The sequence below is a fragment of the Melanerpes formicivorus genome, unplaced genomic scaffold (assembly GCF_026170545.1).
Source record: "Melanerpes formicivorus ecotype bairdi unplaced genomic scaffold, bMelFor1.0.p_v2 SCAF_144, whole genome shotgun sequence".
NCBI lineage: Eukaryota > Metazoa > Chordata > Aves > Piciformes > Picidae > Melanerpes > Melanerpes formicivorus.
In genome coordinates, this window is record NW_027142496.1 from 503661 (window position 1) to 519560 (window position 15900).

General features: G+C 48.5%; 1 protein-coding gene across 1 annotated transcript in view; it reads right to left on the reverse strand.

The window, feature by feature from the left end:
• Positions 1 to 6401: 6401 nt before the first annotated feature.
• LHFPL6 (LHFPL tetraspan subfamily member 6) overlaps positions 6402 to 15900 on the reverse strand; it is a 209254-nt gene continuing 199755 nt past the window's right edge. Inside the window, exon 4 of the mRNA XM_068168618.1 lies at positions 6402 to 7470. Coding sequence (XP_068024719.1) covers positions 7352 to 7470 — 119 coding nt within the window. The 3' untranslated portion in view covers positions 6402 to 7351. The remainder of the gene's footprint in view (positions 7471 to 15900) is intronic.

Here is a 15900-nt window from a genome sequence, read left to right on the forward strand (position 1 = left end):
CTTAACACTCAAAAGCATACATTTAAAACCCTGTCTCCTTAAAGGAGTACATTAAAATGTCACTTGATAATAAAAGACACATCCAGTTTCACCATTGTCTCCCTGAAGGGTTAGGCAGCATTAATGCACATGTTGATGTACAGCTCGCCTCTCTTGTCATGCAGTGTGGTATTTGTCACAGACTAGTTCAAACTCCAGCGTGACAGATAAATTGCAGCTGTGACTGATTTCTGGATGTGCTGTCAAGGGAAAGGAGGTGGAGGGGTTAAAGCACTGCAGAGGCCTTGACAAACATTGTTAAAGTTTTTTGGTTGGTTTCTTTCTTCACAGACAGATATTTGTCTTTTGGGGGGGGGGGGGCAAGTTCTACAGCATGCATGAAAATTGGAGTCATTTCTTGACATGTAAGTCCTGGAAAGTAATGACTTGGGTTTCTTTTTACAGAAAGAGAGTAACTCCTCAATCTGCAGACAGGATCTTCACAGACCTCATGTTTGTGCAGAAAAGCTTCTCCCTGAAAGGGACAATTTGCATCTTCCCTCTCGGGACATACTGTATTACTGCTCAGGACAAGAGCCTTGGAAGCTGCACCACGCTGCACAGGCCAAGAAGGTACTCACCTCTCTGGGGTATGGATAGGAGAATTTTCTACTCAAAATCAGTTGGAGGCTTCATGATAAACAGCTACAAAGCAGGGGCAGCAAATTAATCACCTTGATTATTAAAAATTGGCATTTTACTCAGTCACAAATTGGTGTCAGGGAGGGATAGGACTAGGGGGGATGGAGCAAAACTAGAAATGGGTAAATCCAGACTGGATGTGAGGAAGAAGTTCTTCCCCACGAGGGTGGTGAGAGACTGGCACAGGTTGCCCAGGGAGGTGGTGGAAGCCTCATGCCTGAAGGTGTTTGCAGCCAGGCTGGATGTGGCTGTGAGCAACCTTCTGTAGTGTGAGGTGTCCCTGCCCATGGCAGGGGGTTGGAACTGAATGATCCTTGAGGTCCCTTCCAGCCCTGACAGTTCTGTGATTCTGTGAAATGTGAAAAAGACAAAAAGAAGAGTTTGTACCCAAATTCAGAGGAAGTCAGTCTCATTTTATTCATGGAACAATGGCATAGTACCAGCTTGTCATGATAAATGAAGCTCAAAACTGAGAAAAGGATCTAAAAAGAAAGTCAAGATGATCTCCTCGATGCATGCTCCAGGTCACACTGCTGAGAGGGTCAAATTCAGAATAGTAACACTTGTATTTTTATAGTCTAGTCCCTTCACCTTTGCAGAGCAAATTGCAGTTCAAGTGGCAGGAAAGACATGTTTGCACAGGAGCATATTGTGCAGAGGCAGCAGCTTTTATTTTGAGCTACCTATCAAAGATCTTACTGCAGCCAGAGCAGCCACAGCCAAAGCTGACTTTGTATTTCCTTTGGTTTTATGAAACCAGCAATCCACAATCCTGACAGGCATATTCATACTTACCATAGGGGTGTGTGGAACCTCCTGCAGGAGATTTGGGTATGGTCCTGAGCACTGGGGAGAAGGGGCAAGAGCCGAAACCTGGAAGCAGGTGGGGAGAGCTGAAGGTCCCACTGCTGCAAGTGCCACTGGAGGAGCATGTGGAGCAGCAAGGCCCCATGGCAGGGTTGCAGTGCTTCTCCTCAGAAATACAATCAGGTGTGATAGGGCTATTATGGCCTAAACTGTGAGGGGTAAGGTACAATTTTGTTTTCACTGCACAGCACAATAAAGTGAATATATAGTGCTTAGCCTATCATGAAACTCAATAAAATTCAGTTCAGTGGTATCAGGATTGATCACCCTAAGCTGAGATTGCTATTTCCATGTACATTAGGCCAGTCAGTCTCACCTCTGTGCCTGGAAAGATCATGGAGCAGATCCTCCTGGAGGCACTACTGGCTCAGAAGAATAGTGAAGAGGTGATTGGGAGCAGTCAGCATGGCTTTGCCAAGGGCAAATCCTGCCTGACCAACCTGGTGGCCTTCTATGAGCAGGTGACAAAATTAATAGATGAGGGGTGAGCAACTGATGTCATTTACCTGGCCCTGAGCAAAGCCTTCGACACTGTCCCACACCACATCCTGGTCTCCAAACTGGTGACACATGGGTGTGATGGGTGACCACTAGATGGATAAGGAACTGGCTTGATGGCCGCACCCAAAGAGTGGCTGTCAATGGCTCCATGTCCCAGTGGAGGCCAGGGACAAGCAGAGTCCCTCAGGGATCAGTCCTGGGACCTGTCTTATTCAACATCTTTGTGGGTGACATGGACAGTGGCATTGAGTGCACCCTCAGCAAGTTTGCTGATGACACCAAGCTGTGTGGTGCAGCAGACACGCTGGAGGGAAGGGAGGCCATCCAGAGGGACCTGGACAGGCTGGAGAGGTGGGCACAAGCCAACCTCATGAAGTTCAATAAGAGCAAGTGCAGGGTCCTGAATCTGGGTCGAGGCAACCCCAGGCACAAATCCAGGCTGGGCAGGGACTGGCTGGAAAGCAGCCCTGAGGAGAGAGACTTGGGGGTGCTGGTGGACAAAAAGCTCAACATGAGCTCTCAGTGTGCACTTGCAGCCCGCAAAGCCAATCAGATCCTGGGCTGCATCAGGAGAAGTGTGGCCAGCAGAGCAAGGGAGGTGATCCTCCCCCTCTACTCAGCCCTGGTGAGACCCCACCTGGAGTACTGTGTCCCGTTCTGGAGCCCCTATGGCAAGAGGGATGTGGAGGTGCTGGAAGGTGTCCAGAGCAGGGCCAGAAGGATGAGCAGAGGGCTGGAGCACCTCTCCTGTGAGGACAGACTGAAGGAGTTGGGGCTGTTCAGTCTGGAGAAGAGAAGGCTCCGAGGTGACCTCATTGTGGCCTTCCAGTATCTGCAGGGGGCTACAGGAAGGCTGGGGAGGGACTGCTCAGGATCTCAGGCAGTGCTAGGACTAGGGGGAATGGAATGAAGCTGGAGGTGGGGAGATTCAGGCTAGGTGTGAGGAGGAGGTTCTTCACCATGAGAGTGGTGAAGCCCTGGAATGGGTTGTCCAGGGAGGTGGTCGAGGCCCCGTCCCTGGGGGTGTTTAAGCCCAGGCTGGCTGAGGCTGTGGCCAGGCTGATGTAGTGTGGGGTGTCCCTGCCCATGGCAGGGGGTTGGAACTGAATGATCCTTGAGGTCCCTTCCAGCCCTGACAGTTCTGTGATTCTGTGAAATGTGAAAAAGACAAAAAGAAGAGTTTGTACCCAAATTCAGAGGAAGTCAGTCTCATTTTATTCATGGAACAATGGCATAGTACCAGCTTGTCATGATAAATGAAGCTCAAAACTGAGAAAAGGATCTAAAAAGAAAGTCAAGATGATCTCCTCGATGCATGCTCCAGGTCACACTGCTGAGAGGGTCAAATTCAGAATAGTAACACTTGTATTTTTATAGTCTAGTCCCTTCACCTTTGCAGAGCAAATTGCAGTTCAAGTGGCAGGAAAGACATGTTTGCACAGGAGCATATTGTGCAGAGGCAGCAGCTTTTGTTTTGAGCTACCTATCAAAGATCTTACTGCAGCCAGAGCAGCCACAGCCAAAGCTGACTTTGTATTTCCTTTGGTTTTATGAAACCAGCAATCCACAATCCTGACAGGCATATTCATACTTACCATAGGGGTGTGTGGAACCTCCTGCAGGAGATTTGGGTATGGTCCTGAGCACTGGGGAGAAGGGGCAAGAGCCGAAACCTGGAAGCAGGTGGGGAGAGCTGAAGGTCCCACTGCTGCAAGTGCCACTGGAGGAGCATGTGGAGCAGCAAGGCCCCATGGCAGGGTTGCAGTGCTTCTCCTCAGAAATACAATCAGGTGTGATAGGGCTATTATGGCCTAAACTGTGAGGGGTAAGGTACAATTTTGTTTTCACTGCACAGCACAATAAAGTGAATATATAGTGCTTAGCCTATCATGAAACTCAATAAAATTCAGTTCAGTGGTATCAGGATTGATCACCCTAAGCTGAGATTGCTATTTCCATGTACATTAGGCCAGTCAGTCTCACCTCTGTGCCTGGAAAGATCATGGAGCAGATCCTCCTGGAGGCACTACTGGCTCAGAAGAATAGTGAAGAGGTGATTGGGAGCAGTCAGCATGGCTTTGCCAAGGGCAAATCCTGCCTGACCAACCTGGTGGCCTTCTATGAGCAGGTGACAAAATTAATAGATGAGGGGTGAGCAACTGATGTCATTTACCTGGCCCTGAGCAAAGCCTTCGACACTGTCCCACACCACATCCTGGTCTCCAAACTGGTGACACATGGGTGTGATGGGTGACCACTAGATGGATAAGGAACTGGCTTGATGGCCGCACCCAAAGAGTGGCTGTCAATGGCTCCATGTCCCAGTGGAGGCCAGGGACAAGCAGAGTCCCTCAGGGATCAGTCCTGGGACCTGTCTTATTCAACATCTTTGTGGGTGACATGGACAGTGGCATTGAGTGCACCCTCAGCAAGTTTGCTGATGACACCAAGCTGTGTGGTGCAGCAGACACGCTGGAGGGAAGGGAGGCCATCCAGAGGGACCTGGACAGGCTGGAGAGGTGGGCACAAGCCAACCTCATGAAGTTCAATAAGAGCAAGTGCAGGGTCCTGAATCTGGGTCGAGGCAACCCCAGGCACAAATCCAGGCTGGGCAGGGACTGGCTGGAAAGCAGCCCTGAGGAGAGAGACTTGGGGGTGCTGGTGGACAAAAAGCTCAACATGAGCTCTCAGTGTGCACTTGCAGCCCGCAAAGCCAATCAGATCCTGGGCTGCATCAGGAGAAGTGTGGCCAGCAGAGCAAGGGAGGTGATCCTCCCCCTCTACTCAGCCCTGGTGAGACCCCACCTGGAGTACTGTGTCCCGTTCTGGAGCCCCTATGGCAAGAGGGATGTGGAGGTGCTGGAAGGTGTCCAGAGCAGGGCCAGAAGGATGAGCAGAGGGCTGGAGCACCTCTCCTGTGAGGACAGACTGAAGGAGTTGGGGCTGTTCAGTCTGGAGAAGAGAAGGCTCCGAGGTGACCTCATTGTGGCCTTCCAGTATCTGCAGGGGGCTACAGGAAGGCTGGGGAGGGACTGCTCAGGATCTCAGGCAGTGCTAGGACTAGGGGGAATGGAATGAAGCTGGAGGTGGGGAGATTCAGGCTAGGTGTGAGGAGGAGGTTCTTCACCATGAGAGTGGTGAAGCCCTGGAATGGGTTGTCCAGGGAGGTGGTCGAGGCCCCGTCCCTGGGGGTGTTTAAGCCCAGGCTGGCTGAGGCTGTGGCCAGGCTGATGTAGTGTGGGGTGTCCCTGCCCATGGCAGTGGGGTTGGAACTAGATGATCCTTGTGGTCCCTTCCAACCCTGAATGATACTATGATACCTCCAAGAAGCTGCTCAATGTATTGTACACAGCAACTGCAACCTCTGCAAGAGCCACAACTACAACACAGACAATCAGAAATACAGGACAGGAGTATCATACTGGCAAAACAAGAGCAGAACAGCACATTTGAAAGGGAGCAACATCAGTTAGTCAAATGTCTGTAAACCCCTTACAAGTTCCCATGCTCTAAGTTCGTGTTGCTTTTCTTAAAGAAACTAAAAGACTGGGTTTGTGTTTTGTGTGTTAGGGCTCTTGGGAGACCTTATTGTGGCCTTCCAGTGTCTGAAGGGGGTTACAAGAAAGCTGGGGAGGGACTTTTGAGGGTGTCAGGGAGTGATAGGACTGGGGGGAATGGAACAAAAATAGAAATGGGTAGATCCAGATAGGATGTAAGGAAGAAGCTCTTCCCCATGAGGGTGGTGAGAGACTGGCACAGGTTGCCCAGGGAGGTGGTGGAAGCCTCATCCCTGGAGGTGTTTGCAGCCAGGCTGGAGGTGGCTGTGAGCAACCTGCTGTAGTGTGAGGTGTCCCTGCCCATGGCAGGGGGGTTGGGACTGGGTGATCCTTGAGGTCCCTTCCAGCCCTGACAGTTCTGTGATTCTGCAATTCTATGTACAGGGCCATTGTCAGGCACACAAAATGCCACCTGGTCGATATGTGACCAGTGTCAATGCTATTAAGAAAGTGAAGGCTTGTTTCAGTCACCTGAAAAATGATATGCAGTGATGTGTGAAAAGCTGAGTCCACAGCACCCAGGACAAAAAGGGGAAGATCTTGCTGAGGTCCTACAAGACACAGGCCAGTATCAGGCAACAATGTGGAATGTGCCAGAATGCCTTTGGTGACAATGGAGTGACAATGATGTCCGTCCTCAGGCGATGTAACTGAACCCTAAACTCGTGTATCTTACAGAGAAAAAGGATACACCACGGTTATGAAAGTCATGATCATTGATAAGGCTTTCTGCAGTGGGGATGTAGGGAGGAACCTTCTGATCTATTGACAGGACTATGCATTGCAAGTATTGATCAAGGAAAAATTTATTTACAGAGATTTTCCAAATACAAACATAAAATAGCACATATTATATATATATCTTTACAAAAATGAGTATTGAAGTAATAAACATGGTACAGCACAACACAACACCCATGAGCTAAATGTAACAGCAACAGAAAGCTATGTCTGGAGAAGTCTCCTGTTAGTTGTACACAACCAACAGAGCTCTACAGTACCCTGAGTGGAATTCCCAATGGACAGAGGAATGCCCATTTGCTGCACCTCATACAAGTACTGTAGGGAGAGGCTACATGTGCCAGGTAATGATGCTGCACCTTTGCAATAATGCTGAAGACACAGAGGCTTAACAAAAGTTATACAGGGCTGGATAAGCAGTGGCTAAATGCTTTGGGAAGAGAAAGGTGTAGAGAATATACAAAATACTGACAAAGTGGCTTATTGGTCCTTTTATTAAGTTTAATTAAAAAGTGTTGCAACACTGGGCTTTAAACCACTGGAGAGAAGTAAAAAAGAAAGAAAGGAAGGAAAGGAAGAAGGTAAAGAGGAGTCGCACCGGAAGAAGCTTCCTCTCGCTTTGTGCCAGGGTCACCACCCGTGCGTGCACGTGTGCTTTCAGGAGCGCTGTGCTGAGGGGCTGCGGGGCGCTACCCAGACCCTTGGCACCGCCACCCCCCTCACCAGCCTCTCCGTTCCTCGGTGCACACAACGGTCACTGCTTCCAAAGGGGAGTTTTCCTTGCCTGCACCCCCGCAGGGTACACCACAAGCAGGCGTGGGTAGGAACGCCAGGCTCCGTCCAGCCCCGCCGGGAGCTCCGCACCGCTGCTCCCAGCAGCCACCCCCCGTCCCTCCCCACACCCGCTCCAGAGAGAAAGCACTGAAAAACGTCTCGTCCGTTGTGGCTGTCCAGAGAGCCGGCAGGCCGCTGGGGGTCTGGCAGCGGCCGTGCCCCGGGGCGCCTCAGTAGGGGTACTGCTTCTGCTTCTTGCCCGAGAAGCAGGCCAGCCAGGTGCACACCAGCATGGCGGCCGCCGCGCCCCCGCCCGTGCAGTAGTAGGCCCAGCCGACGTGGCAGGTCCCTGCAAGGCAAACAGAGCAACACAGGATCAGCTGGGGAAGAGATGCTGCTGTCAGACTCCACTCTGAGCACCCAGGCAAAAGCACGCTACGAGGTTTCTGCCCGCTGGCAGGGACCAGCATGTGCGAGCCGAGCAATGGCAGAAGCCAGGCTCCCCCGAGCCCTCCGTGCCAGCTCAGCAGCCTGGACTCTGAGCTCCTTTGCTTGGCCAGTGGCTGTTTTCCACAAGCATGCCAGCCACGCAGCAAGCGTCCCTCTGCCTGCCCAGCCCAAGGAGCGCCCATGGCACCACTGTCCACAAGCAGCTGCAGTGGAATGTGGGATTTTCCCCACATTTCTCTTTCTTCTCCTCCACACTGCTTTCAAATGAAATACTGAGAGTCTGAAGCCAAACTGGGCCAGGGCCTGCTCCCCTCAGAAGGAGATGAGTGGGTCCAGCTTCACCACTGCAGCAACGGGGCTCAAAACCAGACCCAGCTGCAAGCTGCTGGGTGTCAGTAACACAGGGAACCTGCTCACATCACCCTCACACAGGAATCACTCCTGACCCTCCACAAAGGAGCATGGTGTCAGGGGACCACAGTCATGGCAGCTGCTGTGGGAACTGTGTCCAGAAATACAAAAATAGAGAAATGTCCCTATCCTCACCCAAAGTCACAACTCATTGCTGAAAACTTCACTTATGTTTTGTCTGATGTGCTTAGCAGTGTCACACTGTGGCCTTCAGTACATTTAGTGGCCTCAGGGCCTTTATACAGCCAAGCTCATCACCTGCAAATGGTGCTGTGGAATCCCATGGTGTGCCTGGGGCAGAGGAGGAGATCAGGAAAAGCCTTCTGACAGAGATCTCTAAAAGCAAGGGGGTGGCTGCTATTATTCCTCAGGAGTTTAGCCAACCTCAAAAGCAATTTTCACTTGGGCTGCATCATCTTGCTCATTTTACTTGGGCCTCATTACAACTGAGAGTCTCCCTGCAGTTGCCATGCTGGGTAACATTGCCCTAGTTTGAGCAGTGAGTGCACTCAGTAAAGCACGAGCAGCAATACAATGCTTCCTTTCCACACCCTGGAAAGGCAGCAGAAACCACTCTTCCCTCCAGAGAACAGATGCTAACAGTAGAGTTTCCAGCTTGAAAGTAAGAGCTGAAACAAGTGGCATGTCCAGACTCTGAACCAGTGGCATCCTCGGGGGCCAAGCTTTGAGTTCAGGCAATTATCAGATCAGCTACTCCTGACACACAAGATGTCTGTGCCTCTCAACATGTCCAAAGCACTAACATGCCTCAAGGAAGACAACGTGAGCTCTGACTGTCTGCAGGATATTGTCAGGCCAGTTTTGAAAGGAGAGGAAGCAACACCTATGCTCTAAGGCACTGAAGGTTTGAGGTTGGCACCAGAGCAGGAAGCACAGTACTTTTTTCACTTCTTTTTCTTTTATTTTCAAAAGATGTCTAGTGAAACAAAGATCCTGGTGAGACCCTGAGGAACTATGACCTTGGCTTGAGCTCATTAGCCTCTCTTGTTAATGTGTTGGAGCAGACAGAGAGGCTTACTTGGTATTGAAATCTGGTTATGATCTGTACATCAACACCATTCTTGGCTTCCACGTCAAAGACCACACAGAGAGTCTGACTTCCTAAAGAGAAGACCATGGTGCCATGGTTTAGTTGATTAGATGGTGCTGGGTGATAGGCTGGACTTGATGGTCCAACCTGGTTGGTTCTGTGATTCTGTGATCTATTGCTTTGCCTGTGTACACACACTGTAGCTTCTACTGGAACTGTGAAAACCAGACTGCGAAAGACCATACAGCAGACGTCTGCTTTGAAAATTACCATGTTTACACCCATGTGGAACGTGCTGAAGTATTTCTTATCATAAAATGGACTCTGATTGATAGGTCTTTTTAAATTATTGAGTATTCCTCAAACTAGAGAATTGTAATTGCAGCTTGAAAATCTTTCTCATTATGATGCTTCCAGGTAAAGAAAATAAATGTCAAAACACTGCTTTAGAAATAGATTGAAGATTCACCGGATAGCACTGACCAAAGAGGCACAGACTGAAGCAAACCTGAAGTTTTGCATGGCATGATTTCAGCTCTTGTGCCTTGGCAATGGGAGAGGGGAGGGGGTGTATGTAATACAGATCAAGAAAAAAGAGCTCTTACAGCAGTGTCAGAGATGTACTCAACAGATAAAACACACACACTCGGTCCTGGCTGAAAAGAATGACATTTGTTTCCCCATACCATGCTCCATTTACCCTAAGGACCACTGTCCTACTTAATGCTCTGAGACAGGGCAGGCAGCCCCTTCATCTAACAAATGCAGTGTAGTTCACAAGTGTGAGCTGGGTCAAGATGAACAAATGAAAGAATAAAAGAGTGCAGGAGAATGGATGAAAGATCCGGGAGCCTGACCTTAGAGCAATAATAACACAGCAATAAACCTGGCCATTATTTCCAGCCTGTGGCAGGAGCAATGGGAGGCCTCAGACAGAATAGCTTGATCTGTGCTTGGATGATGCTGAGCAGAACAGAGCTTCATGCTATTGTATTGAAGAACAGCCTGCAGCAGGAAAGGTGTCTGAGGGCACAGGACTTAGCTATACTTTTCACTTTAAGTGTAGGTAAGTCCTGCTTCCATAGCTGTAAGGCCAGAGATAATCCATCTTGAAGGTACCTGTTGCAGTGAAGGACTGCCTACACCACACAAAACATTACCCCTTTGGTCATCCTGTGTTGCATAAGGGGGGGAAAATATTTTGGAGTTGATGTTTCTGCTCTCATATCCTCATTTTACTACACAGATAACCTGTTTTAATCCACTGCACTCCAAAGGAAGATTGTTGGCTGTCAGTAATTGGTTAATATAGTTGCAATTCAAATTGTAGAAAGACTTCAGCTTCCTTTTGACACAAAACACTTCTTTTAAAAGGAACAGGAAGCTTCATATAAAGCAAAGTTGATGGGTGATTAAATGTCACAGCAAATTAAATGAAACATACCTATAGAAATGTTATATGACAGAGAAGATAGACTTTGCCTTCAGGCTTTAATAATGGGTACTAGAGAAAGACCCTTTGTCACGTTCATGTTTATTGTGCGGGCATCAGGAGGACTAGTCATATATTCAGGGGTAAGCAAATGATTAAGAGCTTTGCACAACTAGGGCTTAAATTCAGCCATCAGGTCAAGCAGTTTGCCCTCATAGCCCCCATCATATTACAGATCAGAAATGCTGCATTGCAGTTTCCCTTAATTTTTTTAAGGTCACAACTCTAAAATGAAGAGCAAGAGCACCTAAATACTTGATAGCATTAAAACAGCTATTGAAATCTCACCAATTATCACACACACACAAAAGCTGGAAAGCTGTTTCTTCCTTAAGGATCCATAGGAGTATGCATGCACAGGTAGAAGCGTGTCAGTCCATTTAGGGTGTGGAGTGTGTGCGAGAATGTGTACCTGCTCTTGCTCATAAGATGTGCTGGATGTGTTCTCATGCCAAAGTAAATTCCCCAGCAGATAGAGATGACACACATCACAGCAGCTTCCTTCTCTGCACAGCACTGGTGCTGCTTTTAGCCAATCAGTCTTTATCTGGCAGGTCAGTAGAGAGGGAGAAGCTGCTTCAGCACTTTGCTAGCTCTGGTTCTGTTGTTGGGTTTGGTTCTTGTTTTGGTGGGGTTTTGTTGTTGTTGTGGTTGAAGAGCATAAATAACCAGAGCTCTTGGCTGCTCAGTGGATGTCCAAGTTGGCTGAGGTAAATTTGCAGTCAGCATTAAGAACTTTTGTTTTGTTTTGCATTTGTTTTCCTGGGATTGGAGGCAAGAGAGTGTAAAGATGAACGCTGAAATGATGGAATAACAGAGCTTGCAGGTGTAAGGATGAATGGCCGTTTCCCAAGCAAATAAAAGGAGAAGAGTGGAAACACACATTCCTCCCATTTGTAAAAGGATGTACAAAAATTGCAGTCCCCCAGGATAAAGGGAGAAGCAAGGTGAGGGAGGACAGCATTCAGCAGAGCAGACAATATTTACCAGATTGAAATAAATCAAAGAGGGAAATCAAAAGGTAGTTCTGCCATGCCTGACAGGCTAACTCTGCCATGCCTTTTCCCCATTTCTAATGTGATCTTCAAGGCCATCCTATGTGTCCCTTAGCTCCCTCCTTATGCTTTAATATGGAAGGCAAATAAAAATTAAGACAAATTTGGGAGTGAGAGAAAATCTGCAACAGGAAATCTGCAGATACTTGGTCAGCTGCGGAGCTGTGCCAGGATCCTGTTGGCACAAGGGAATTTCATCAGCATTCCTACCCGTGCTGTCTTATAAATAATTATCACATAGAGTTATCAAGGTCCTGGAAATAACATATGATTTTTGTCTCAAAGATCCACTAACTGACACTTATGAACAGTATCTAGAGTATGAAAGTCTCTTGGACGCAAATCTGTTAATTGGAACACTCAGTATCTTAAATATTTGTACCTTCTCTGCTGTCAGTGCTCAGACTATCCTGGGCTTGCAGCCTGCAGTATTGACAAATCCTTTCACCTCAAGCACAGCCTGTTTTCCAAGATAAAGGGAAAAAAAGGCTTCAGCGTTAGCCAGGCTGAATGATACAAATGACACACCTTCAAAAGTGAAAACTACAATTCCCACTTGCAGAAAGTTGTGCAGGAACTCTAATTAGCAGCTCCACAGGAGAGTCCAGCACTACAGGGAATGTGAAGCCATGTAATCCATCAGTGTGTTGGGAAAGCAATCAGAGACAAGAGCAAGGAGTGTGGTACTAAGGGATACGCAGGGATTTGGAGATATGAAAGCCACAAATGAATGTAAAAGATAATCAGCTAATTAATAAGAAAGCACAACTACTTTGAAACAAAGCCAAGATAAATTAAATGGCTGAAGGTTTTTTTTCTTGACAGAGCTACAATGAAAACCTGTCACGTGAAATCAGCCACCAAAGCAGGGGAGGAAGCTAAAACTTGGAATGCATCCAGAGAGGATTAAAGGAGTTATGTGAAACAAAGAACACTATCTAAGGTGAGGCTGCAGCCTAAGGAACAGCTCGATACCAAGTAATGAATGTGGTGAACCTGCCTGCTTTGAATGCCTGGATGTGCCTGTCTCAGTTGGTTCCTCCTTACAAAAAACATATTTCTTACACCACAGATCAAGCTACTTTGGGTACTTAGAGCTGGCCAAAGAAATTGCATGCTCATTTGGATCTGTAATTAGATGCATAACATTTCATGAAGTACAGAAGTGTACAAAAGTGGAAAAACAAATGTGAATTTCATATTATCCAATTCTGCTCTCTTCAGACACTCACTCGCATTAACAAATCCTCCTGTCTTTGGAGGAACACATAATTTTGTTTAATCAATCCCTAAATTTGATGTAGGTGTGCATTTATCGTGGGACAATGGAAGACAAACAGTACCTTGATGGCCAGCACAGGCAGGGAGGTCATTCTGCCCTGTGCTCAGCACTGCTCAGGCCACACCTTGAATCCTGTGTCCAGTTCTGGGCCCCTCAGTTTAGGAAAGATGTTGAGGTGCTGGAAGGTGTCCAGAGAAGGGCAACAAAGCTGGGGAGGGGCCTGGAGCACAGCCCTGTGAGGAGAGGCTGAGGGAGCTGGGGTTGCTTAGCCTGCAGAAGAGGAGGCTCAGGGGAGACCTTCTTGCTCTCTCCAAATCCCTGAAGGGAGGCTGTAGCCAGGTGGGGGTTGGTCTCTTCTCCCAGGCACCCAGCACCAGAACAAGAGAACACAGTCTTAAGCTGTGCCAGGGGAGGTTGAGGCTGGATGCTAGGAAGAAATTCTTCATAGAGAGAGCGATTGGCCATTGGAATGTGCTGCCCAGGGAGGTGGTGGAGTGACCATCACTGGAGGTGTTTAGGAAGAGACTGGATGGGGTCCTTAGTGCCATGGTTTAGTTGATTAGATAGTGTTGGATGATAGGTTGGACATCCACGGGGCAGTTACTCACACTGAACCAGTCTCCAAGACTCCTGCTGGAGTCAACAAGGAGAAAGCATCACACATAAATCTTAAGGTAGACATCTAAAGCACAGCAGCTGTCCCATGCCCTAGTAGCTCCTGTTTCCACCCCCACCCTGCTTTTACTATAAAGAGATTCCAACAACCAGTTTAGCTGTGCTTTTCAAGTAATAATGAGCACCAGGTACCTGCTTCTAGTTGGTCTGAGACCCTCTCTCCGTGTCCCTGCTTGCCTTGCACCTGTGTGCCTTGAGTACACGTGTGCCTTGTACATGTGTGCCTTGTACATGTGTCCCTTGAGTACACGTGTGCCTTGTACATGTGTGCCTTGAGTACATGTGTGCCTTGAGTACACGTGTGCCTTGAGTACACATGTGCCTTGTACATGTGTGCCTTGAGTACACGTGTGCCTTGAGTACACGTGTGCCTTGTACATGTGTGCCTTGAGTACATGTGTGCCTTGAGTACATGTGTGCCTTGTACATGTGTGCCTTGAGTACACGTGTGCCTTGTACACGTGTGCCTTGAGTACACGTGTGCCTTGAGTACATGTGTGCCTTGTACATGCGTGCCTTGAGTACACGTGTGCCTTGAGTACACGTGTGCCTTGTACATGTGTGCCTTGAGTACACGTGTGCCTTGAGTACATGTGTGCCTTGTACATGTGTGCCTTGAGTACATGTGTGCCTTGAGTACACGTGTGCCTAGTACATGTGTGCCTTGAGTACACGTGTGCCTTGAGTACACGTGTGCCTTGTACATGTGTACCTTGAGTACATGTGTGCCTTGAGTACACGTGTGCCTTGTACATGTGTGCCTTGAGTACACGTGTGCCTTGAGTACATGTGTGCCTTGAGTACATGTGTGCCTTGTACATGTGTGCCTTGAGTACACGTGTGCCTTGAGTACACGTGTGCCTTGTACATGTGTGCCTTGAGTAAACGTGTGCCTTGAGTACACGTGTGCCTTGTACATGTGTGCCTTGTACACGTGTGCCTTGAGTACACGTGTGCCTTGAGTACACGTGTGCCTTGTACATGTGTGCCTTGAGTACACGTGTGCCTTAAGTACACGTGTGCCTTGTACATGTGTGCCTTGAGTACACGTGTGCCTTGTACATGTGTGCCTTGTACATGTGTGCCTTGATTACACGTCTGCCTTGAGTACACATGTGCCTTGTACACGTGTGCCTTGAGTACACGTGTGCCTTGAGTACACGTGTGCCTTGTACATGTGTGCCTTGTACATGTGTGCCTTGAGTACACGTGTGCCTTGTACATGTGTGCCTTGTACATGTGTGCCTTGAGTACACGTGTGCCTTGTACATGTGTGCCTTGAGTACATGTGTGCCTTGAGTACACGTGTGCCTTGAGTACACGTGTGCCTTGTACATGTGTGCCTTGAGTACATGTGTGCCTTGTACATGTGTGCCTTGTACATGTGTGCCTTGAGTACATGTGTGCCTTGTACATGTGTGCCTTGAGTACACGTGTGCCTTGTACATGTGTGCCTTGAGTACACGTGTGCCTTGAGTACACGTGTGCCTTGTACATGTGTGCCTTGTACACGTGTGCCTTGAGTAAACGTGTGCCTTGAGTACACGTGTGCCTTCTACATGTGTGCCTTGTACACGTGTGCCTTGAGTACACGTGTGCCTTGAGTACACGTGTGCCTTGTACATGTGTGCCTTGAGTACACGTGTGCCTTGAGTACACGTGTGCCTTGAGTACACGTGTGCCTTGTACATGTGTGCCTTGAGTACACGTGTGCCTTGTACATGTGTGCCTTGTACATGTGTGCCTTGAGTACACGTGTGCCTTGTACATGTGTGCCTTGAGTACATGTGTGCCTTGTACATGTGTGCCTTGAGTACGTGTGCCTTGAGTACACGTGTGCCTTGTACACGTGTGCCTTGAGTACACGTGTGCCTTGAGTACACGTGTGCCTTGTACATGTGTGCCTTGCACATGTGTGCCTTGAGTACACGTGTGCCTTGAGTACACGTGTGCCTTGTACATGTGTGCCTTGAGTACATGTGTGCCTTGAGTACACGTGTGCCTTGTACATGTGTGCCTTGAGTACACGTGTGCCTTGAGTACGCGTGTGCCTTGTACATGTGTGCCTTGAGTACATGTGTGCCTTGAGTACACGTGTGCCTTGTACATGTGTGCCTTGAGTACATGTGTGCCTTGTACATGTGTGCCTTGAGTACCTGTGCCTTGAGTACACGTGTGCCTTGTACACGTGTGCCTTGAGTACACGTGTGCCTTGAGTACACGTGTGCCTTGTACATGTGTGCCTTGCACATGTGTGCCTTGAGTACACGTGTGCCTTGAGTACACGTGTGCCTTGTACATGTGTGCCTTGAGTACACGTGTGCCTTGTACATGTGTGCCTTGTACATGTGTGCCTTGAGTAC